The 23169-nt window shown below is 34.2% G+C and overlaps 1 protein-coding gene across 11 annotated transcripts in view; it reads right to left on the bottom strand.

Annotated features, from left to right (window-relative positions):
• Positions 1 to 23169, bottom strand: part of NIPBL (NIPBL cohesin loading factor) — a 237367-nt gene that overhangs the window by 56685 nt on the left and 157513 nt on the right. For all 11 annotated transcript variants that reach the window (XM_064271355.1, XM_003407996.4, XM_064271348.1 and 8 more), the window contains 15 exons: positions 22680 to 22831; positions 22072 to 22152; positions 21186 to 21286; positions 18851 to 18989; positions 17016 to 17098; positions 16118 to 16250; positions 15088 to 15231; positions 12647 to 12736; positions 11963 to 12177; positions 11754 to 11856; positions 10873 to 10971; positions 10623 to 10769; positions 7959 to 8093; positions 7152 to 7250; positions 6341 to 6394 (listed from right to left, as the gene is read on the bottom strand). In XM_064271355.1, coding sequence (XP_064127425.1) covers positions 6341 to 6394; positions 7152 to 7250; positions 7959 to 8093; positions 10623 to 10769; positions 10873 to 10971; positions 11754 to 11856; positions 11963 to 12177; positions 12647 to 12736; positions 15088 to 15231; positions 16118 to 16250; positions 17016 to 17098; positions 18851 to 18989; positions 21186 to 21286; positions 22072 to 22152; positions 22680 to 22831 — 1775 coding nt within the window. The remainder of the gene's footprint in view (positions 1 to 6340; positions 6395 to 7151; positions 7251 to 7958; positions 8094 to 10622; positions 10770 to 10872; positions 10972 to 11753; positions 11857 to 11962; positions 12178 to 12646; positions 12737 to 15087; positions 15232 to 16117; positions 16251 to 17015; positions 17099 to 18850; positions 18990 to 21185; positions 21287 to 22071; positions 22153 to 22679; positions 22832 to 23169) is intronic.

The raw sequence follows: 23169 nt of genomic DNA, 5'->3' as shown, positions 1-23169 counted from the left end.
TTATCAATCTTTTAAGGTTAATGCTTTTTGTGATTTGAAGGTCAAAAAAAAATTCGCCCGTATTTTCTTCAAAAGTTTGCTTTAATCTACATGGCACTGATTTTTGAGGTGAAGTAGAAATCAATGTTTAAAAAAAAATTCCTTGTAGATAACCAGTTGTTCCAGCTCCATTTACTGAAAAGTTCACCCTTTTCCCCAGAATCTACAGTGCTACTTCTGTTTTATAGCAAGTATGTCCTATATGTGTAGGTCTGTTTTGGGGCTTTCTATCTTGTTCCACTGGTCTATTTAGTAATGCACTGTCTTAATGACTGTAGCTTTAAAAATATGTCCTGATATTTTATAGGCAAGTCAGTGCTCCTGCATTTTCAGAAGTGACTTATTATTACTTCTTTGCATTTCCATATACATTTTACAATCACCTTGACAGACTTGACGAATATTTTTTGTTCCCATTTTGATGAGATCTCTTTTAACATTTCCCCATTTCCCAAATCTATCTTGGAAGAAGTACAGCCAGGATGCTCATTAGAAGCAAAGATGGCGAGACTTCATCTCACATACTTTGGACACATTATCAGGAGGGACCTGGTAACGTGACATCACGCTTGGTAAAGCAGAGAGTCAGTGAAAAAGAGGAAGACCGTCAACGAGATGGACTGATATAGTGACTGTAACAACGAGCTCAGGCATAACAACAATTGTGAAGATGGCCTAGGACTGGGTACTGTTTCCTTCTGTTGTACATAGGGTCGCTATGAACTGGAACCAACTCGACAGCACATAACAATGATGCCATTTGGGATGGTTTTCATTTTAGGTTTTGTAGTTTATTCTCTGTCAGATTAAAGAATTTGCATTTCATTCATAGTTTATTCTAAATTATATTCAAGGGTATTAAATTTTCCAAAAAATGTTTTTCCTGTGTTCTCTGAGACGAATGCTTACTTCTTTAATGTTCATACACAAACATACTTATTTAAATCATCCTTGCACTCATGATGTAACAGTATTTACTATATTTTTACGCAAATAATGTGTGCCTTCTACATTTGTTTGCCAACTGCTCCCTCTCCCTGTGAGGTATTTTCATGCTATGCTAATTTTTTTTTTTTTTGCAGCAACATGTAAAAAAAAAATTGGCACAGAGGCACTAATGCAAAATGCCTTGGAGGAGGGACTGGCTGGCAAACAAGCATACAAGGCGCATGTTATTTGCATAAAAATATGGTAATCAGGGTTCTTAATTTTTTTTAATACTGTAATTTAGTTTAGTCATTTAAAAAATATTTTTTAAAGGCACCAACATCCCAATTATATAGGTCCATTTTTTTTAACTCAACATTTCAATATTACAAAAATATTCAAACACACAGGTAAGCTGAAAGAATTTCACTGTGAACATCCTCTTCCTAGCATTTAGATTCCACCATTAACATTTTACTGTTGCTGTTGATGCCGTTGAGTTGGTTCTGACTCATAGTGACCCTATATACCATAAAACGAAACACTGTCTGGTCCTGTGCCATGCTCACAATCATGCTTGAGCCCACTTGCGCAACTATGGTGTCAATCCATCTCGTTGAGGGTCTTCCTCTTTTCCGCTGACCCTCTACTTTACCAAGCATGATGTTCTTTTCCAGGGACTGATCCCTCCTGACAACACGTCCAAAGTATGTAAGGCGCAGCCAGCCTCGACATCCTTGCTTCTAAGGAGCACTTTGGCTGTACTTCTTTCAAGCCAGATTTGTTCGTTCTTTTGGCAGTCCGTGGTATATTCAATATTCTTTGCCAACACCACTATTCAAAGGCATTAATTCTTAGGTCTTCCTTATTCATCGTCCGGCTTTTGCAAGTATATGATGCAACTGAAAATACCGTGGCTTAGATCAGGTACACCTTAGTCCTCGAGGTGACATCCTTGCTTTTCAACACTTTAAAGAGGTCCTAGATTTGCCCAATGCATCTTTTGATTTCTTAACTGCTGCTTCCATGGGTGTTGATTGTAGATCAAAGTAAAATGAAATATTTTACTGTACTGGTATATATACGTATGTAAGTATGTATACACACAAACCCTTTATCCATTTTATTTTTGATGCATTTCTAATTATAGACTTCAGTATATTGCCTTTTCACGCTCCTTTTGAGATAAAATTTCTATGCGAGGAAATGTACAAATCTTCAGTGTACATTTACTCAGTTTTGTCAAATGCATTTACCACTATTAACTCAACCCCCTACCAAAATATAGAACAGTGGCTCTCAAACTTTAGCTTGCATTAGAATCCTCTGGAAACCTTGGTAAAATATAGACTTATGGGCCCTATCTTGGAGTTTGTGATTTAGGTGAGGCCTGAGAATTTGCTTTTCTAACAAGTTGCCAGGTAATAATGATCACTGTCATGGATTGAATTGCACCCCCCTCCCACGCCCCCGCCAAAATGTGTGTATCAACTTGGTCAGGCCATGATTTCCAGTATTGTATGGTTGTCCTGCATTTTGTGACTGTAATTTTATGTTAAGAGGATTAGGGTGGGATTGTAACACCACCCTCACTCAGGTCACCTCCCTGATCCACGGTAAAGGAAGTTTCCCTGGGGTATGGCCTGTACCACCTTTTATTTCTCAAGAGATAAAAGGAAAGGGAAACAAGCAGAGTTGGGGACCTCATACCACCAAGAAAGCAGCACCAGGAGCAGAGCGCATCCTTTGGACATGGGGTCCCTGCGCCTGGGAAGCTCCTCGACCAGGCAAAGATTGGACCAGCACCTTCCTCGAGAGCCGACAGAGAAAGAAAGCCTTCCCCTGGTGCTGATGCCCTGAATTTGGACTTGTAACCTACTAGGCTGTGAGAAAATAAATTTCTCTTTGTTAAAGCCACCACTTGTGGTATTTCGGTTATGGCAGCACTAGATAACTAAGTCAAGCACTTTTAGGGTCACTGATATAGAACATTAACTCCAGAAAGTTTCCTCATGCCTCTTCCCAATCAATCTCCTGTTCCCTGTAACTACTCTTCTGATTTTTTCCAACATAGATTATAATGGAATCATACACACTCTTCTCTGTAAGGCCTCTTTCACTCTGCATAATGTTTTTTTCTTCATTATGTCTATGTCCCTGCATGTATAGATAAGTTTGTTCCTTTTTGATGCAGAGTACTATTAAACTGTATAAATACACTATAGTTTATCTACTTACTGGGTGATGAAGATATAGAGTGTATTTGATTATAAAATTCAAAGATATCTCACTTTGGATTATAAAGGCCAGAAACAAATGAGACAAGAGTTATTCTTAAGTTGCTTCACTGCTTGTATTTTACTCATAAATTAAGAAAGAATCATAGCCTTGGACCATGAGCAATTAAAGTGAATGGCACTGTAAAACGAATTCAAATTTTCTGTACCTACAAAGGACTATGATCCTGCTTTCTGAAAGCTGTTTTGCAAAGCTTCTTAGGAAAGTACTAAATCTGGGGGTGGTAGTTTAAATGAACTGGATCACCATTTGGAAATGAAAAAAAAAAACTGAGGATCTTTGTGATAGAATTTATTCTTTCGCACACTACTAAGGAATGGCAAAAATGACAAAAAACTATAAATTCATTAAAAGTTATAAAGGAGATAGTATCTTCATACATTTAAAAAAGTATAGATACATGACATACTAACGCAACTATTTAGTCAACAGTTTGGTGCATGCGTGAATTTGAAGGTATTTTACGTAACGCTTAAGGTTACCTAAAACAAATGAACAAAAAAACCTGTTGCCATTCGGTTGATTCTGACTCATACTGACTCCACAGAACACAGTAGAACTGTCCCATAGGGATCCCAAGTAACAGCTGGTTGATGTGAATTGCCAACCTTTAGGTCAGCAGCCATAGTTTGCCGTAGCTCTTAACCACTGTGCCACCAGGGCTTCTAAGCTTACCTAAGAAAGCCATATTCCATGACTGGGAACCACTAATCTATGAGAGAAGCCCCGGTGGCGCCAGTGGTTAAGCAGTTGGCTGCTAACCAAGAGGTCGGCAGTTCGAATCCATCAGCTGCTCCTTGAAAACCCTATGAGCAGTTCTACTCTGTCCTATAGACAGAGTTGCTATGAGTTGGAACTGACTCGATGGCAACGGGTAATCTATGAGAAATCAACACAAACTAAAAATAAAAATTAGAAATATCTGAAATTGAATAAAATGTGTAGGAATAGTAAGTGTGCTAATTATTGTTGACGCAAAAATTTCCAGTTATTCTAGTAGTCCACTCTCTATATCCTTCCTGTTGTTGTTAGGTGCCGTCAAGCCAGTTTCAACTCTTACTGACCCTATATACAACAGAACGAAACACTGCCTAGTCTTTCCTATTCCTCTTAAAATTTATACGTACATGCTGTTATAACTGCTAAAAGTGGTTATGTCTCTGTCACATAATTTATATAAATATTTTCAGCTTTATTCCAAATTCTTAAAATTGAATAGAAAACATCAATATAAATTTCTGATTTATCTGTCTTTTTATAAAGTATATTTTTTCTAGCTCATCCTCCGAAAAGGCCCAAAAGCCATAATAACTCTTTAGCAATAAATATCCACAGAAACCAAATTTTACTCACTAAAAGGAACTAAGGCTTTCTGGAAAAATGGCTGATTCCAGATTTGTGGCAGAAGTGCACAAGATGAGTTTTGGCATCTTGTGTAACCAAAAAGTAATCAGGCTACAAAGGACTAAAGGCTGTTTCAAAAGGATACAAGGGCCAACTTGAAGAGACTTTCACTGGGCAAAGATGGGATAATTTGAGATTCAGAAAGAATTATGATTATAAAATATTAAAGTACATCAAGTATATAAATAAAAATCTATTAGTTCATAGTGATACTAAAAAAGTGAATACATTCATTGGACACCTTTGTTAATTGATAAGTGATAGAAAAGAATCAAGTATTTTGCCTGCCTTTCTGAACAAACTGTATTTTGTAGTAACCAGTTAATCACAGAAAAAAAAAAAAAATCTCTTTAGAGAAGAATCCCCGCTAATTAATACAGAAGGAATAACAGAATTAGAAAATTTCTAATGAAAATAACAGATCTAGGTAATAATGATCATCCAAAAACAACCTTCGAAGTTTTGTAATAGATGTATCAGACTGACAGCCCCTGAACGCACAGATCAATCACTACGAGTGGGACAATCAGACACTATGTAATGCCTGATGTGATGCAATAATATTCAGCACTGCCTATGAAGTATTCTTCAACCCCAGATCAAAAATTAAACTTCAATCTTATCAAGCCACTATATCTAACTAAGAGTTTACGGAAAAAAATGATGGATATAGATACAACTTAAGTGACATCAGAAGGAAGAAATCTATAAATTCCAGATGTGGGCATTCTACAGGAAAACAAAGTGATACAAAGAAAAGAGTTGACTATTATAGATTAATATGCTTAAGAGCCATATTACCCAAAGCAACTCTTAAAGCAGCTGTAAAAATACATTTTTGAGATAGTCAGGGAAATGTGACCAGGAACTAAAACAAAAAACCCGTTGCCGGCGAGTTGATTCCGGCTCCTAGTGGCCCTACAGGACAGAGTAGAACTCCCCCATAGAGTTTTCAAACACGAACTAGGTCATAGATATTAGGGAATACTTTTCTATTATTATTTATTTTGATATAGATGATAATGATATGCTAGTTATTTCTTTTTAGAAGTCACCATCTGTTAGAGACAAAGGATAAAGTACAGGATCTGCTGTAAAAGCATTATAGCAAAAGAAAAGGTGAAGTGATAAAATGAAACAAGACAGGGAAAATGCTGACAGTTTTTGAAGCTGGGGGATGGGTATGTCCGTGTTTGAAAATTTCTGAAATAAAAAAAATTAAAAAAAAAACAAAAACCAATCAGAGGAAGATAAACATTTCCATTTATGAAACATAAACAAAAAACACTAATTATGGTTTAATTCTGCATTGCTATAGGAATTTCTATGTGTTTTATAACACATCAAATAAGGTAATTATGTTAAATGTGATCTTTATATTTGAGGATCTTCTGTCTACTGTCTAGATTCAAGACAGAAACAAAGTACCTGGAAGAAAGGGAAGACAGAACTCCAAGTCAGTGATACAGAAAACTTACTTATTTAACAAGCAATTGAATAATGGATTAAAAAGGGATATTAACAAGAAAGTTCACCCTAACAAATGGAAATCAATTTTCCCTACCAAAAGGCAAATACTTAATATAACGGCAAAGGTTCTTTTAAACCGACCAACAGAAGCACTGATCTTCTGTTAATATTTCATGTTATCTGGAGTCAAAATAACACTCACGTTTTGAAGGAGTTGCTCAAACCAGTCATAACCAGTATCTCTGCACGCTGCAACCTAAAGGGAAAAATGTGGTGTAAAACTATCAAAGTTAGAAATTTATTTACAAATCTGAATAACATATACCTGTGCTATGGTTTAGCCTGAAGCATATAAATGTTTCAATTTTCTCAATTTTTCAAGTAACCAATTTATTTTCTTTCAGTAACTAAATATATTTATCAGCATTAAAGAATACTATTCTAAAAATACCTTGGAAGGCATTTAAGAAATTAGTTTAATAGTATGGTATTAAATCTTGAACAGCATTTGAATCAAAAATTGCCAAAAACAGATCTAAAATGGTAAAAACGGCAATATTTGCTGCTGTTCTTGCTAGACAGCCAATTTAAAAACATCAGCAGAAATGCAGAACATCGCGTAGTAATACAGAATTTCTGATGTTCAAAACATAAAAAATATTCTGGGTAAAACAATTATAGCTTTTATGTATAATTATATGTAATGAAATTAATCTAAATTCATGTTTTCCGGAAAAAAACAGGAATTACTATTTCTTTGAAGGTTGCTATTTCTAGGCCACAGTATCTATTCATTTACTTCTCCGTTCTCTACATTTTAAATTATTGGAGGAACAAAAGACTTTCAATATCAGTGCCTACTTCAGAGAATGCCAAGAAGTAGGGCCATGGAGCAACACCAACTTCATTTTACTTGCATCCCTTGAGTATTTCTAGAAACATCAAGTAAGGGAAGTAGTACTAAACACAGAGATTAATCAAATATCTCCTTATTGTTTCTCCCTTTTTCTTACCACATCAGTGATGTTTAAGATTTTCCTCGTCATTGCTTCTTTGTCATTGTGTGGAGTTGGAGTAAACCAGAGTTTTTGGAATGTTTCATTTACTAATTTCTAGAAGAAAGAAAAATTTCAAACTGAACTACCACAAACATGGCAAATTCTCAAGAAGCCCAACAACAGAAAGCTATAAATGATTAATTAAAACAAAAACTACTGGAATTTTCTTGGTAGGAATTTCCTCTAGTTTTTAAAAAATCAATTAAAATCCTTTTTGATTTGGTAAAGATTTTAAATCATTTGAACGGGAAGATACCACGCGAGCCTAGAAATTCTTTCTAGTACACAATGAAATGTTTTTGATCAAACTAAAAAATATTTTTACTACTTTCAGGGGAAAAGTTAAGAGTGCTTTCTTGACTTAAGAAAAATATAAGGAAAATTATATCAGTAAATTCACATTCATGAACTCTAAATTTTCAATTAAAGTATTTTAATTTAGAAAACGAATCACATACAACTTGAAAATCAAAATAATTTTAATGTGACAATATATTTCTTGGCTATAATGCAATCTCTACAATGACATTAAATAAATATTATAATTGCTGAACTGGCTTGGAAAGATCAGATTTTGTTAATAAAAAATCTAGAGATAAAATTTATCAACTATGTCTTTTTCTTCAGTTTACAAACTAAACATGTTGATTCACTTTTGGAGGTTTTATATATTTTTGAATCAACAAAATTCAGATGTGATAAACATTTGAATCATTTAAAAAATGAAAAATGAATTTTAAAGTAGTCAATATTTCATTTTACCTTAATGCCCTCTTCATCATTGACTCTGCGAATCATTTTTACACACATTTCTGTAATTTTTGGAAATGTTGGTTGTTCAATACAGATGTCTCTTAGAATCTTTATTACCCTTTTCCTTACACTGATACCAGTATCCTGGGAATAGAAAGGAATTTTTAACTGTCAGAAAAATCAGGCTGCTTTAGGTTTGTGCAATTTGAGAAAATGAAATTAGGAAATATGTACCCACAAGTCTTAGAGTTACTCTTTATTAGCACGATAAACATGGTCCGCATATTTTTTCTTTACCTACTTTCTAATTATAAATATGGGTTACTTTAATTACACTGCTTTTACCTTTAAAATATGATACCCAAGAAATGGAAGAACGTTCTGTAGCTTAGCACTAGACAAGATACCAGAGGAAGCTTGTCAGAATTAAATGGGATGATAAACGTAAAGCTTTTAAAACGTCTGGCACTTAAAACAGCACATGAAGTATTATCTATAAAGCACTCTTAACAAAAATGTGTAACCTGAATCAAACCTTTGGTGCTACTTTATGGTTTATAAGAAATGTAAGAGATAAAGGAACAAATTAAATAATCATGAGGGAATAATAAGACTTGGTCTTTTAATCAGTTAACATCATGGCGAGTGGGATTTTAAAAAAAAAAAGAAAGAATAAGAAAACAGTCTAAATATTAAGTCATGACTACCAAATGCCATGTATGATCTACGGTTGGATCCTGATTTTTAAAAATCTAGAGAAGACATTTTTGAAACAATTGGAGAAATGGAATAAAAAAATGATTAGATGCTAATAGGGAGTATTAACTTAGTTGAGTGAGTTAAAAGCTTTGTGTTACCTAGAACAATACATTTTTTGGAGTTACAAGTTGAAGTATTCAGGAGAGAGTAGCAAAATGTTTGCAATTTCATTTAAAATAATTTAGCAAAAGAGAGATGATACTGGGGGGTATTTTTCTTTAACTTTACAAATTTTCATAATTGAAAAGCTTCAAAAAGAAAGAAGAAGCACTGGCAAAATTATTACGCAGTCTAGCAACTATGAGAAAGTTTTAGAATATCTGCTAGGGCAGACACTGTCAGAGTCCATTAGATATTTGGGAAACCCCTTGATTTCCTCCTTTACACTTAGAAAGACTGAAGCATAAGGGAAAAAAATCCTTCTACCTTTTCTTTAAATTCTTTGTTTCAACCAAAATCTTATGCTTAGTAAAAGCTAAAAATTGTCTATTTAACTCTGTGTCATATAATACTCTGATGCTACACTAAAGGTATATAATCAACTCTTGCAACTGGACCAATAAGCAACATCATGATAAACAGTGAAATATTAAAGTTGTTGAGGATTTCATTTTACTTGGGTACACAATCAACATTCACGCAAGCAGCAGTTAAGAAATCAAACGATGTATTGCAATGGGGCAAGTCTGCTGCAAAAGACCTCTTTAAAGTGTTAAAAAGCAAAGATGTCACTTTGAGGATTGGGGTGCGCGTGACCCAAGCCATGGTATTTTCAATCACCTAATATGCATGTAAAAACTGGACAATGAATAATGAAAACTAAAGAAAAGTTGATGCCTTTGAATTATGGTATTGGTGAAGAATACTGAATATACTATTGACTGCCAGAAGAATGAACAAATCTGTCTTGGAAGAAGTACGGCTAGAATGCTCCTTAGAAGTGAGGATGGTGAGACTTTGCCTCTTGTACTATGGACGTGTTATCAGGAGGGACCAGTCCCTGGAGAAGAACATCAAGATTGGTAAAGTAGAGGGTCAGCGAAAAAGAGGAAGACCTTCAACAATATGGATTGACACAGTGGCTGCAACAATAGACTCAAACATAGCAACGATTCTGAAGATGGTGCAACACTGGGCGGTGTTTGTTCTGTCGTACATAGGGGTCACTGTGAATTGGAATCAATTTGATGGCACCTAACGACAACAACAACAGGTGCTTGTGGGGATATCTAATCTTGTTCACTAATACATCCATGTTTAGTTATAGAAGATGTCGTGGGTAGTACGGAGATTCCGTAGATATTTCCTAGTTACTAGAGCTTCCTTTTATTTCCTGAAAAATGCTTGCAGGTCAGAGAATTCTATGATACACATGCAAAAAAGAGTACTTCAGGACTGTATTTCTTAAATTTACTCTTAAGATTCAGATAATTTTCTGGTTAAATTGGCAGATTCTGAGCTTTTCATAATACAGCCAATACAACTCTAGCTTTAAGGATACATGCAGATATATAAAGGATCCAAAATTGTCAGATATGAAAATTCTATATTTAGTTCTCACTGAAACAACTTTTCCTGTTTATATATTATATATACATACATACACGTGTATTCTAGACCACAAGTATTTAACTGTTGGCCATCTAATTCCTAGCATTTATTCACTATAAATTGACATAAACAAAAGGCAACATTAACTGAAAAAAAGGAATCCAATTATCATTAATGATTTGTTTTGTGATCTTAAGCAGTCCTCCTCCTAAAAATACATTGTTCTTTAGTTCATAGTTCAGGCAATATGAGTATTTAATTGATATATTTACTTTTCTAGCTTAGCATCTGAAAACAAGATGTGATACTAGGAAAGCAAAATTATAATCATGAATCATTATAAAAATGACAAAACAAACATACCAATATTCTTTCAATCAGCATATCATAATACTGTTCAGCAAGCTGAGGTCGACAAAGGACAAATCGACCTAGTAATTCTACTGCTGCTTCTCGTACACTAGTGGAGTTATCCATTAATCGTCCATGAACTCCTCGCTGCATATCAAGCTGAAGAAAAATGTAGAAAATATAATTATTTATCCTAAGTAGAGCTTACATTTTAATTGGAATAGAAAATTCAAATAAAAAGAATCATTTGTGTTCTCTTTACCCTTGCGAGAATACTGGGGTCTACAGCAACAACCTCAGATAAACACTTCATGGCTTTTGTTCGAACGGCAATTGCATTTTCACCAAGAACTCGTAGGATCTGCCAAGCAAACAATGACACTTTCATAAATTTTAGAATGCATAAATTTAACAAAAGACAGCATCAAAACATGCAAAAGTGAAAAGAAATCTATTATTTACCAACTTTTAATTTTTATATAAATGAGTAGGTGATTTGTTTTCTTCCAACCCAAAACGTGGTCAGTAAGGCATTCTATATTTTGGAGCCTTTCCTTTATCCTGGCATTCTCAATTAAATCCGGTTTTTATTGCTATTCTTCATTTGCAAGGACATATAGCACCACTAAAACCTTTGTGTAACTTGAATTGGGAATATTTAGTATCATTTAAATCATAAATTGGCAACTGAATGATTTTTTTTTTTAATAACATCATTCACTCTATACAATGTGTGTGTACTCATACGGACATATATCCATCTACCTGTAAAACAAGACTGTAAAAGGCACTCAGAATAAATACATTTCAACAAATCTGGAATATGAAAACGGAGCCCTGGTGGTATAGTGATTAAGTCACTTTCGAAAGGTCAATGGTTCTAACCCACTAGCCACTCCACGGGAAAAAGATGTGGCAACCTGCTTCTGTAAAAATTACAGCCTTGGAAATCCTATGCGGCAGTTCTACTCTGTCCTATAGGATTGCTATGAGTCAGAATCAACTTAACTGGAATATGAAAACATGTGCTACTTCCATGACCTTTTAAATATCTGAGCTCAACACTGAATAGGTATTGCGTACTTCCCCACAAGCACCCAGAACCAGAAAAATCAGTTTTTAAGGACCTCTGGTCCAGTTTACCTGTGTCAAATAAATATCAAAGCTCTGGGCAAACGGCCTCATAGAGGCCAAGTATCGAACAATCAGGCAAGCATCATCATAGTCCACAGTATCAGAGTTCATCCTGCAACAAAAAGTCATTAAATTTTTATTTATTTCTGTAAATTAAGTAAATAGGTATCAAATAAATAAATTTAAAAAAAGTAATACTATTCCTCTCTGGATCTTACTTTAATGTGCTGAACTGAGAAGGTGTGGTTTTAATAATGCTTCTAAGAAACTTTTTCCGATTTTCAGCTCGATGCATGATTTGACCAGTTGTCTCAACTTCCTTTGAGTGATGTGTCCCTTCAGAGGATTCTTCATCTTTTTGTGATTTCATTGCTTTTTCTGTTTCCAAAGTTGTGTCACGGAACCACTGGGCTATATAGAATTTACGAGAAAACTGGAAAGAAATTAGATTGGCTTGAGTTTGAGGAAATCAGTAATGAAACTTTCAACCCATTGTTAGAGGGCTTACAATTAGGAATATAAATACTAAGGGTTATTTTAAACAACTTCTATCAGAGAAAGAGATTTAAGAAAATTAGAAAATTTGGAGTATAGAAGACATAATATTACTTCATCTCCTTACTAATATTAATGATGTCAAAAGATACTAATTGGATAAACACAATTGTGCTAAGTACAGAATACTATTATCAGCTACTTAACTAAGGACAATGTCACACAATCAATACACAACCATTCTTTTCGTTTAGATTACCATTATGTATTCCTTTTCTTATCTTAATAAAAAAATCAATATTCTAAACAAGTTTGTTCTTCCTCTTCAAGCCATCTTCCAATTGTCTACTAGAATCAATTTGAACAGAACATGTGATATCTCAATTAAAAAAAGACGACACTCTTACCACCAGTGAAGGATCAGTCTCAGTGTTTTCATCCAGGTAGTCAAGCAATGCTTTTTGCAATTGTTGGATTTCATCTTCTCCTCCTGACACCTGTTAACATAAACCAAGTAAGAATGAAAAAGAGATATTACTAGCGTGCTTTAATAAATCACTTAATTGTATACAAAAATCTGAAGAAAATAACTGATTTAAAAAAAGGAGGAAAATGTAAATACAGAAATTATAAGGAAAAACCATACACTGTAGCCAAGGTTAGCTTTTAGTTTTATGAACTACATGTCACCTTTCTTTTAAAAGAGCTCATAAAAACAGCACTATGTTGTCTATTTGGAAAACAAAACAAAACAAAAAGAACTCTAAACGTTTCCTGTGGTAGGCAGAATACAGTTACTATCTTTATTAACAAGTATTATAGGTTTCTTTGAGATACTATTTAAAAAGAACATTCTGGAAGGGAAATATCATTTATTTATCTCTAAAAAACACTGAAAGTCATCTAGCACCTCCTAGATTTTGGTTTCTAAATTTCATTCTCCATTAAAAGGAACCAGAAACCCTTGTAGAAATGGCTGATTCCAGGGTTGGAACAAGCAAAGTAAAAGATTAGCTTCAAACATCTTGTTGTGCCAGAAAGTAAGAAAGTCCATAAAGAAGGATAGGGACATATCAAAAAGGACACAAAGTTAGCCTGAAGGACTTCTCACTGATCAAATCTAACAATTTGAGCATTAAAATAATTACAGCAACAGATTACAACCTATTAAATAGAACTCAAATGACAGTATTATGTTAGACGGTTGTTGTTGTTAGCTGCCATCAAGTCAGCTCCTGGCTTTTGGTGAATCCATGCCCCATGAAACTAAATACTGCCTAGTCCTGTGCCACCCCCATGAGCAGCTGTTGATTGAACTATTGTAATCCATACAGTTTTCACTGGCTGATTTTTGGAAGTAGACCACCAGGTGTTTCTTTTGAATCCTTCTTAGTCTGGAAGCTCCACTGAAACCTATTCAGCATCACAGCAACATGCCAAGTCTCCACTGACGGATGAGTGTTAGCTGTGCAGGAGGTGCACGGGCCTGAAATCGAACCTGGGTCTCCCATACGGAAGGCGAAAATTCTAACACTGATTACCAACGCCTTGTATATTACGTGGTAATACTATGTTCAGGGTAATTTCTTGATTTTGAGTTGTCCTATAGATACACAGGTGAGCACTCTTGTTTATAGAAAATATACACTAAGCAATGGTTCTCAAACTTCAGCATTCATTAGAACCACCTGGCAGGCTTGTTAAAACAGACTGCTGAACCCTACCCCCAGAGTTTACGATTCAGTAGGTCTGGGGAGGGTCCTGAGAATTTGCATTTCTAACAAGTTCCCAGGTGATGTCAATGTTGGTACTGCTTGTCCAGGGAATCACACTTTAAGAACAAATGCACTAAAATATTCAGAGGTAATGGAATGTGTCATGTCTACAACTTAACCTTAAATGGTTCAGAGAGAGGAAAAAAAAAATTTAATATACATGTACATGCAAATACATACAAACATACACCCATATATAAAGAGAATGATGATGCAAATGTAAACTGGCAACAACTGAGAAACTTGGGTGAAGGATTTATGGGGGTTCTTTGTCCTATTCTTGTAATTTTTCCGTAAGTTTGAAATTATTTCAAAATAAAAAGGTATATGACCTTTGACCCAGAGAATCATACTACTGAGAAATTATTCTAAGGAAATAAAGCAAAAGAAAGAAAAAAACGCTATATAAATAAATTATAGTAAAAAAAATTAGAGGCAATTCTAATGGCCGACATGGTTATGGTAATGAACTAAAAAGAGTAGAAAGGAAATGAAAATAGGAATTGTATACAGTGGGGTTAGAGATCATTTCCCAACAATTTTCTTAAGTAACTTTTCACATTGTTAATACCTCATCTTTTTTTGACAAAAAACAATAATAAATGAACCAATGAAACACTTTTTCCAAGATAATAACTTTCCAATATAATTAATTGAGGGAAAGAGAAAAAAAAAAAAAAGCCATCTTCACCCCTACCCAATGTAAGAAAATACACAACATTCAAACGTACAGAACAATCTGACTGGGCATGCTAAATCATGACTTTAATAAACTAAAGATTTAAATAAAATTTACGTTAACCCAAATACAAAATAACATTATGCATTCACAACAGCAGTTCACAAAGAGAAAGTAAACTAAGGATTTATATAAACCATTTAAAAATTCCTCTCAGACTTTATAGTTCACCCTTAACTCTTATCTTTCTCTTTGGGGCTTTGAAAAATAACAGCTCGATTTAGAAGTATTGATGTTATTTTGAATCTACAAAGTAAAATGCAACAATAACGTAATAATACCTAAAGAAAGTACTTGTTATTTTCTCTATAATTTTAATTTTTTATCTGAATACCTGTTTTAAAATTCGTTCTATAGATCCTTGATCCATTTTGCTTGTAACGGCATCTTTCCTCAGTCGTGCAGCAACAGTTCCAAGGTAATCCAGAGACGCCACTCTTAAAGCCATCTCTGTTGACTTGTTGCTGAACTGATGAACCTAAACATCAAAATAGTTTTCCATTTAAATTAAAACGTTTGTAACAATATTATCTTTAATAGCAATTTATCAAATAAATTTCAAATCTATGTTACATTATTGGAAATTTAAATATACACATACTTCCGGTGATGTTCTTTTAGCGTTTCAGGAATCTGAGCATTTTCATTTGGCTAAAAAATTTTTTTAAATAGAATAAGCCCCCTTAAGAACACAGCCAATTTTTTAAATGTACATTGAATTGTTTTTATTTTTTAAAAATGAGATATGACTAAGAATTTCTTAGACTGGAATTCTGAGCCTATGAAACGTTAACTTGGTGTCAGAATAGTAATATATGTTCCAGTTCACAAAAGTTAGGTCCCAAAGGCCTTGTAACAATTTGCATTGCACAAATCCAAGTATAGTTTAAAAATAAATGGAGACACCACAACAACTTTTTTCTTTTTTGTGTGTGTTTTCCCACTGCATTACATGATGGACTAAAAAAGTGCCATGTTCTTTGAAATATTCTTAAAGAGGACAAATAGTTTACATTAATCGGTTTCATGCTTTGAAATGAGTAACTACAATAAGATCTCACTCGGTATTAAAAGATATTTTTAACTACCAACAACACCCCTTCCAAATTAAAAACAACAAACAAAATTTTTTAAAGTACTGCTTTCTTTTCTTATATAATGAAATGAAGTATCAGTCACAACACTTGTAAGTTTTCCACAAGGTACCGATGATAATGTGTACAGTTAAGCACATGCAAAAAGAAAGATGCAACGGTCGTATTTCCTTACACATTTTTAAAGAATTTCATCATCTGTGAATCAGAGTACATCCTCATTATGTTGTCTTCTAGCAATCTAATAATCTTTAAATGCTATACTCTTACCAACAGTCTCCCTAACAAACTAAGGAGGAGTTCAGCAGCTGGCCACTCAGGCTTATTGACTGTTGAAAGAAGGTCTTGAACAAAATTTTCAAACAGTGGTCTGTAATCTTCTTCACCTTGCTTACTACCACATCTGTTCAAAGATAAATAGTAAGAAGGCTGTGAATCTAGGTGACATGTCCCCAACATGAATAAAATTTTGTTACTAAGTTTTTTCTTTCCTGTATCTAGGAATCCAAAAAACCCATTGCCGTCGAGTCCATTCTGACTCACAGCGACCCTACAGGACAGAGTAGAGCTGCCCCATAGGGTTTCCAAGGCTGTAAATCTTACGGTAGCAGACTGCCATGTCTTCCTCCTGTGGAGTGGCTGGTGGGTTCAAACCACTGACCTTTCAGTTAGCAGCCAAGTGCTTTAATCATTCCACCACCAGGGCTCCTTATCTAGTAATAAGGTCCATTAAATAAAACATAGTTTAAAATGAATCTATTTTTCAGTTTTTCCCTCACTACAGGAAATTCATTTATTGACTAATACCCTTTTTAAAAAATGACCACTGTGTTTCTCTCTATAAGATTACCACAAATTCTTATGAAGGCTAAGTAACCTCATTCCAACAAGTTTTCCTATTTAAGTAGAATGCCCCAGAATTTACTGAAGAAAAAACTACAGAATTTCAATCTAGTTCTTTTAACCAACATGTAAATAATTCCACACATTTTTAGATTTTTAAAACTCTGACTCATTTTAAAGATCAGGAAGCCAAGGGCCAGGGAGACTAACTGACTTATACAAGGTTTAAGTTATGACAGAATCTGGCTTATTCTTTTTCTTAAAATAAATGAACTATTTGCTATACTGTAGAAAATACAAACAGATTTATATTAATTTTACTCACTTTTTAAGGAAGATGGAGAGGAAGTTCTGGGCTGTTCGCATGGCTGTTTCATAAGAGTTGGTAATAACAACATCCTGATCAACCTAGGGTGAGAAAAATGAATTTATACAGTAAAGGAAGAAATAATCAACAAGCATGTTAGTTCAGTTACCTTCCCATGTTATTACTGAGTAGGGATAATAGGTTTAAATACTGAAATCTTTAAACTATTTTTTTATACATTAAGAGATAAGCTGCAATAACAATTAGCATACTAAACGTATTTCAGTCCTTTACAAAACCAATCAAATGAAAATATTAGTAGAGTTCATTTTAATTTATTAAAATAGACGAGTGACAGATGAGCCAGGGTGGTGGTGCAAGTGGTTTGTGACTGCCTATTAACCTAAAGGCTGGCGGTTTGAATCCATCCACCTGCTCTGCAGAAGAAAAGGCCTGACGATCAATTTCCATAAAGATTTACAGTCAACAAAACCTTATGGAGAAGGTCTACTCTGTAACACACGGGGTAGCCTTGAGTGAGGGGCAGCTAACAACAACAAAAGAGTAACAAATGCAGGTAACACATGTAATGCCAATAGTTGCTTTTCACAATGCAAGTCAGAACAAGAAGAAATCAATTAAAAATACAAAAAGAAAAATTTAGAAAAAATTCCAAGTTCAAAGTTTATGAAACACTCTAATACAAAAGAAAATTCAACTCCTTCATTAGAAATTTAAAACCCAGGATATACACAGGCAATTCATAGTTGTGGAAACCCAAAAGGCAAATAAACAGGGCAAGGGGCTCAAAGCTCAGTAGTACCAGGATAATACAAAATAAAACATGATAGTATTTCATACTGACCAATCTAGGAAAAATCAAATAGTATGAATGTAAACTGGAACACCAGTTTGGTGAGAAAACTGACAACTTCCAGTAAGGTTAAAATGCATGTAAACTATGATATAATGATCCTACCTCTAGGTATATACCTATAGAAACTTTTGCTTTAAGTTGAGAAACAGTTACATAACATGCTTAACTGAAGAAAAAAAGAATATGGTATGATTTATGTACATTCAAAGCAATGTTGAGTGAAAAAATTAGCTGTAAATATGTCACCATAGTATCATTTACATAAACTAAAAAAATTCTACATCAAATTTATGCAGATAAATAAGTAAAGGGAAGGAGATAAACATACTCATGATACTGGTTGCCAACCAATGAGAAGGAGGAAAGATTGGAGACAGAACAACAGGACTGAGAGGGGAAGAAACAAAGGGGATCTCAGCCTTTCTGGTAATATCTACTTGCTTTGTTTTTTATTAGTAAATAGAAAGATTGTAATATATACACATAAATATACAATATCTACCTATAATAGAACAGAGTGAATAGATAAAGAAAGAAAATTACTCCCATTTCTCCTGAACTTCTGTTGAGGTAAAACTATAGAACTTGGAAACATTATAAACTTCGATGGATAAAAGCTACAAAACCAAAAGCAAATCTTAGGGCATACGCTCATTTTTGACATGAATTCTAAGTTAATTATATGTTAGTTATTAATATATAATACTCATTTTCACATTCAATATCTCATTTGAGACTTACAACCTGATATGGTATGCATTTCAGGTATTATCATCCCTATTTTACAGCTGCAAAACAAATGGAGAAAGATTCAAGTGGCCTGCCTCCTAAAATCTAATCTTGTGCCCTTATGAAGACCCTAAAGCCCAGCCAAGAACCTGTAATTAAGAACTTCAGTTTTTTAAGAATGACAGAGACTACAGGTGCTTCCTTCCATAAAAGTACAAAGTTACAAAACCTTTAAAAGATTCCTTACTTTTTTGTTTGAGTCCTCTTCTGAATTAGAGTCCTTCTCTGATGATGGTAAGTGCACTACGCACTGAATAAGCTGTAAAACCAGTGCTGTAACCATCTGAATATACATAGGTTCTCCATCCATATCACTACTATTTAACCTTTTATGGAGAAGAAAAAAAATTAAATCACACAGAATATGAGGATACATGTCATCTATCATCTGAAAATTTCAGGTGCTTTCTTAATATTTCCAGGCATTATGAGTGTTTACAATGGCGTCCTCATGTTTAATTTTAATAAATTAGAAAAAACTTGGTAAACACCTATGCATACTCCGAGAACTACAACAAAGAAAAAAATGTAGTATTTAAGACAAATCTACATTTTATATACATGGTAGGTCAAAAATTTATAATGGGGGGGGGAGGAACCTTCTCAAAATGATTTAAAAAGTGGTAAAAGTCTTCAAAATTTTCAAAAGCCCATGCATTTTGATATTCATTTTTTAAATTAAAATCTGCTATACATCAGCTCTTCATCATCAATGCGAGAGTATGAGGTCATTTGCATAGATTATGAAAAATCAATTTCTAAGTCTTTTGTTCTACAGATTTTTTTTTTTTTAAAGGAGCTTAATTCTTTTACATGTTGATAGTTTTTCTTAAGGTTTAATAGACAATAGATGTTTAGTTAGTTCAAAAATGATTAAGATAAAAATAATTATTTTAAAGAGAATCTTCAAAGCAATCTAAAAATAACCTTATATGACAGCAAGTCAACACATTTAATCACTTAGATATTACGATTATTAGGATAATGATACCAAATCATAATGACAAAAAAGATAAGGCTGATCAAAGCAGTTAATAACATTCCTTATTCATGGTGTTACGGTGCAATGAATTACTTAATATGGCCCTTCTAGCCATGATCTTTGTGACTCACACACAATGACTGAGTGGGACTATGCACATATGGTATATGGACCTGTGATGGTTATGTCAACTTGGCTAGGCCATGAATCCCAGCATTGTGTGGGTGTTCTCCATTTTATGTGCTGTGGATCCTGACCTCTACATGTTGATGAGGTAGGATTGGTGTGAGGTGTGTCTTGGGTCATGGCCTGGCAGGAGTGCGTGACTCAAGCCCCACCCTTACTAAATTATACCCTTTCCTAGGGTGTGGGCTGCATGTTAAGATATATGTGTGTGTCCTGGCAAGGTTTTTTCTCTCTGCATCTGGATCCTGCATCTAGTTTGTGATCCAATGACCTCCCCAGAGGCTTGCTGTCTGACCTGCTGATTCTGGGATTCACCAACCTCCACAGCCCCCTATAGCTGGTAGCCTATCGTGTAACCTGATTTGCCAGCTTCTGCAGGCTTATGAGCCAATAGCCTGTGGTCTGAACTGCTGGTTTGGGATCATAAGCCCCTGCAGCCATGTAGGCTGGGAGAAGCCTATACCAGACCCATGAATCTGAGACTTCTCAGCCTCCACAGCCACGTGAGCCATTTCCTTTATATGGTTCGTGAGTTCTGTGAGATGCTGCAGTGAATTAGGGAATGCAAAAATGGGAGGGAGAGTACTGAGAAGAAAGGGAATAGATGGTGTTAAGAGATGATGGAGTGGTACAGCAGCTTGGAAAAGTTAGACATTTGGGATATCTTTAACCTCCACCTCATAGGAACCAGGTTTGTGCTGATCCTTATAAAAGAAATTATTCATTTAGGTGTGCTTAATGATTTAAGTATATTTAATCCCTATGTCTATTCTCTACACTGCTGTTATAGTAACATTTCAGCTCTCTTTTTAAAGTACTATTTGATGGTTTCCCACGTCTAAAAGAAAAAGTTCAAGTTCCTCAGTATGCCTTGTAAAGTCCTCTTTGAACTGCCTCTCTTTTGAACCAATATTTCCAATTGCTCTTCCAACAGACCTATGATTCTAAAACTGGGGATCATTTTGCCCACAGGAGACATTTGTCAGTGTCTGGAGATAATTTTGGTTGCTACAACTTAGACGAGGAGGGTTTCTAGTGGCATCTAGTGGGTAGAGGTCAGGGATGCTGCTAACCAACTTACAATGCACAGGCCCAAAATGTCAATAGTACTGAGATTAAAAAATCCTGTCATAGGTCTTTATGAGACCTTGAGAATCTCTGAACTTCAAGTCCCCTAAATATACCATATTATTTCATGCATCAAAGCTATTTTTCATGTTGTTTTAACTGAACTGCTTCTCCTTTACATGTTCATTAAAACATAGATGACAGAAAAATGGTGAAGAATAAATGTATGATGGTTACAATATAATGGAATTTTTCTGTATGCCTGACCTCTGCGACAATTAGTTACCTGAAGTTCCTTAAACTCCTCTTGCTGGTTGGTAATCTTGCAAGTGAAGTAAAAATTTCTTCCAAAATTAACTGCCTATGTTTTTCATATCTTGAGAATACCTGTTTAATAATAATAAAATTCCAAATTAAGTTTATTAGAATTAAAACCAAAATAAAAATGACATATTAGTCTTAGTACTATACCACGTGATAAAAGATATTATCTGCCATTTAGAATGAAAATGTTTTTAACATCTTCAACGGTAATGAATTAAGATAATCTGCTCAATTTTTCTATTACAAATTATAACATTCTTTTAGAAGTCAAAGAGCTTATTAGTTTCTTTTACAGGCATATGATAGTTCTTGGGCATGGAAAGTAAGACAAGATTTAAATGGTTTTGAATCATTATAGCTTTACTGAAAATGTCAAGGAATTATTAACTGAAAATTTTTTTAATAATTAGAAATGTTTAAAATTGTACAAAAACAGAATAACCCCCCAAAATTCATAAAACAGAAAAATTAGTCCTCAATTTCTAACATCTAAGACACACTATAACAGCTGTTATGTTGAAATGAATCTACTGCAAAACTTGAATCTGCACATTTGTGGTAGTTACGATTAAATAATGTTAACATTATTTTGGTTCTTGGGTGGGTGGTGATCAACTTCTGGCTGAAAGGTTGGCAGGCTGAACCCATCCAGAGGCACCTCAGAAGACAGGCCTGGGGATCTGCTTCTCAAAGGTTACAGCCCTGAAAGCCCTATGGAACAGTTCTACTCTGCACATGTGGCGGTCACCGTTAGTCAGAAATGACTCTAGGGTAACTAACAACAATAATAAATACTATTTTACTTTGAGAATAACCTAAAAATATGAATTGATAAAAATTACACTTACTGCAGTCACTAGCTTAATGGCACACAATTGTAGTTCACTGACATTTTCCACAAAAAATGGTGTTATTCCCATCGATGATACCTGCAAAAAATACCAGTTAGTACATGTCTTTAGTTGATTTCAGTAACCTACCTTATTAAATCCATACATTTACTGGAAAGCACTGAGAGGGCATTTTCTTTTCCCTCGCCTAATTAGCATCTAGTCCTTTCTCTGTTCTCCTTCATCCTTAAGCACCTTAACACACACATCAGGTACCTTCCTTCACAGCTGCCATTTCTCTAATCTCCACCATTTGGGTGGATGAATATCATAGGAATATAAAGAAACAAAAAACATACTGCTATCTTGGATAAAAATATCCCCACATATTGTAAAGGAAATGGTAACTTATCTTCGAAAGAATTCAGAATTTGAAATTTACACTACATTAACCTGTCTTCTGCTCAAAATGTATCCTTTTAAAAATTCCTTGAACTTTTATTTCTTTAATTTAGACAGGTCATACTCTGAATTGAAAAATTATTGTGCAATATTGGTATAATCAGACTCTGTACTCTTAAATCATTTGGTCTAAAAATATACAGAAATGCTTCAGAAAAACTCACCTGAAGAATTGTTGTGTCCGTAAGAAGCTGTATCTCTAGCAATTCTGATAAGCTGCTAACAATATCACAAACTTTGTTATAAAGCATTACTATTACTCTCTGCTTATGGGTAGAACATTTGGCCCGTTTTGCCTTTGAACTTAATAAGCCTCCTAGAATGAAAAATTTCAAAACAAGCAATTTTGAATCAACAGGAATAAAACTGTTTTCTGCATTAAGAGAACATACTTTTTTTGGTTACATATAAATACAACCTGACAAATAAATTTGGCTATTTATTGAAAGAGAAAATTATTCTTCAGGATATTTAATCAGAAAGTAAACATTCTTATAACTGATAATTTATGGTACAATTCAGTTATCTATTAAATCCTTGTGTCTAAAAATATTACTTTATCTTTATTTCTATTGTTTTCCATTGCAAGTAGAATAAAGTCTAAATTAACTTGCAATTATTAAACAAGAGGCAATCAAATGTAGACTATTCATA

Source organism: Loxodonta africana, chromosome 2 (assembly GCF_030014295.1).
Source record: "Loxodonta africana isolate mLoxAfr1 chromosome 2, mLoxAfr1.hap2, whole genome shotgun sequence".
NCBI classification, from domain to species: domain Eukaryota; kingdom Metazoa; phylum Chordata; class Mammalia; order Proboscidea; family Elephantidae; genus Loxodonta; species Loxodonta africana.
Note: the sequence above shows the minus strand (reverse complement) of the source record. Positions and strands in the feature narration are given on the sequence as shown.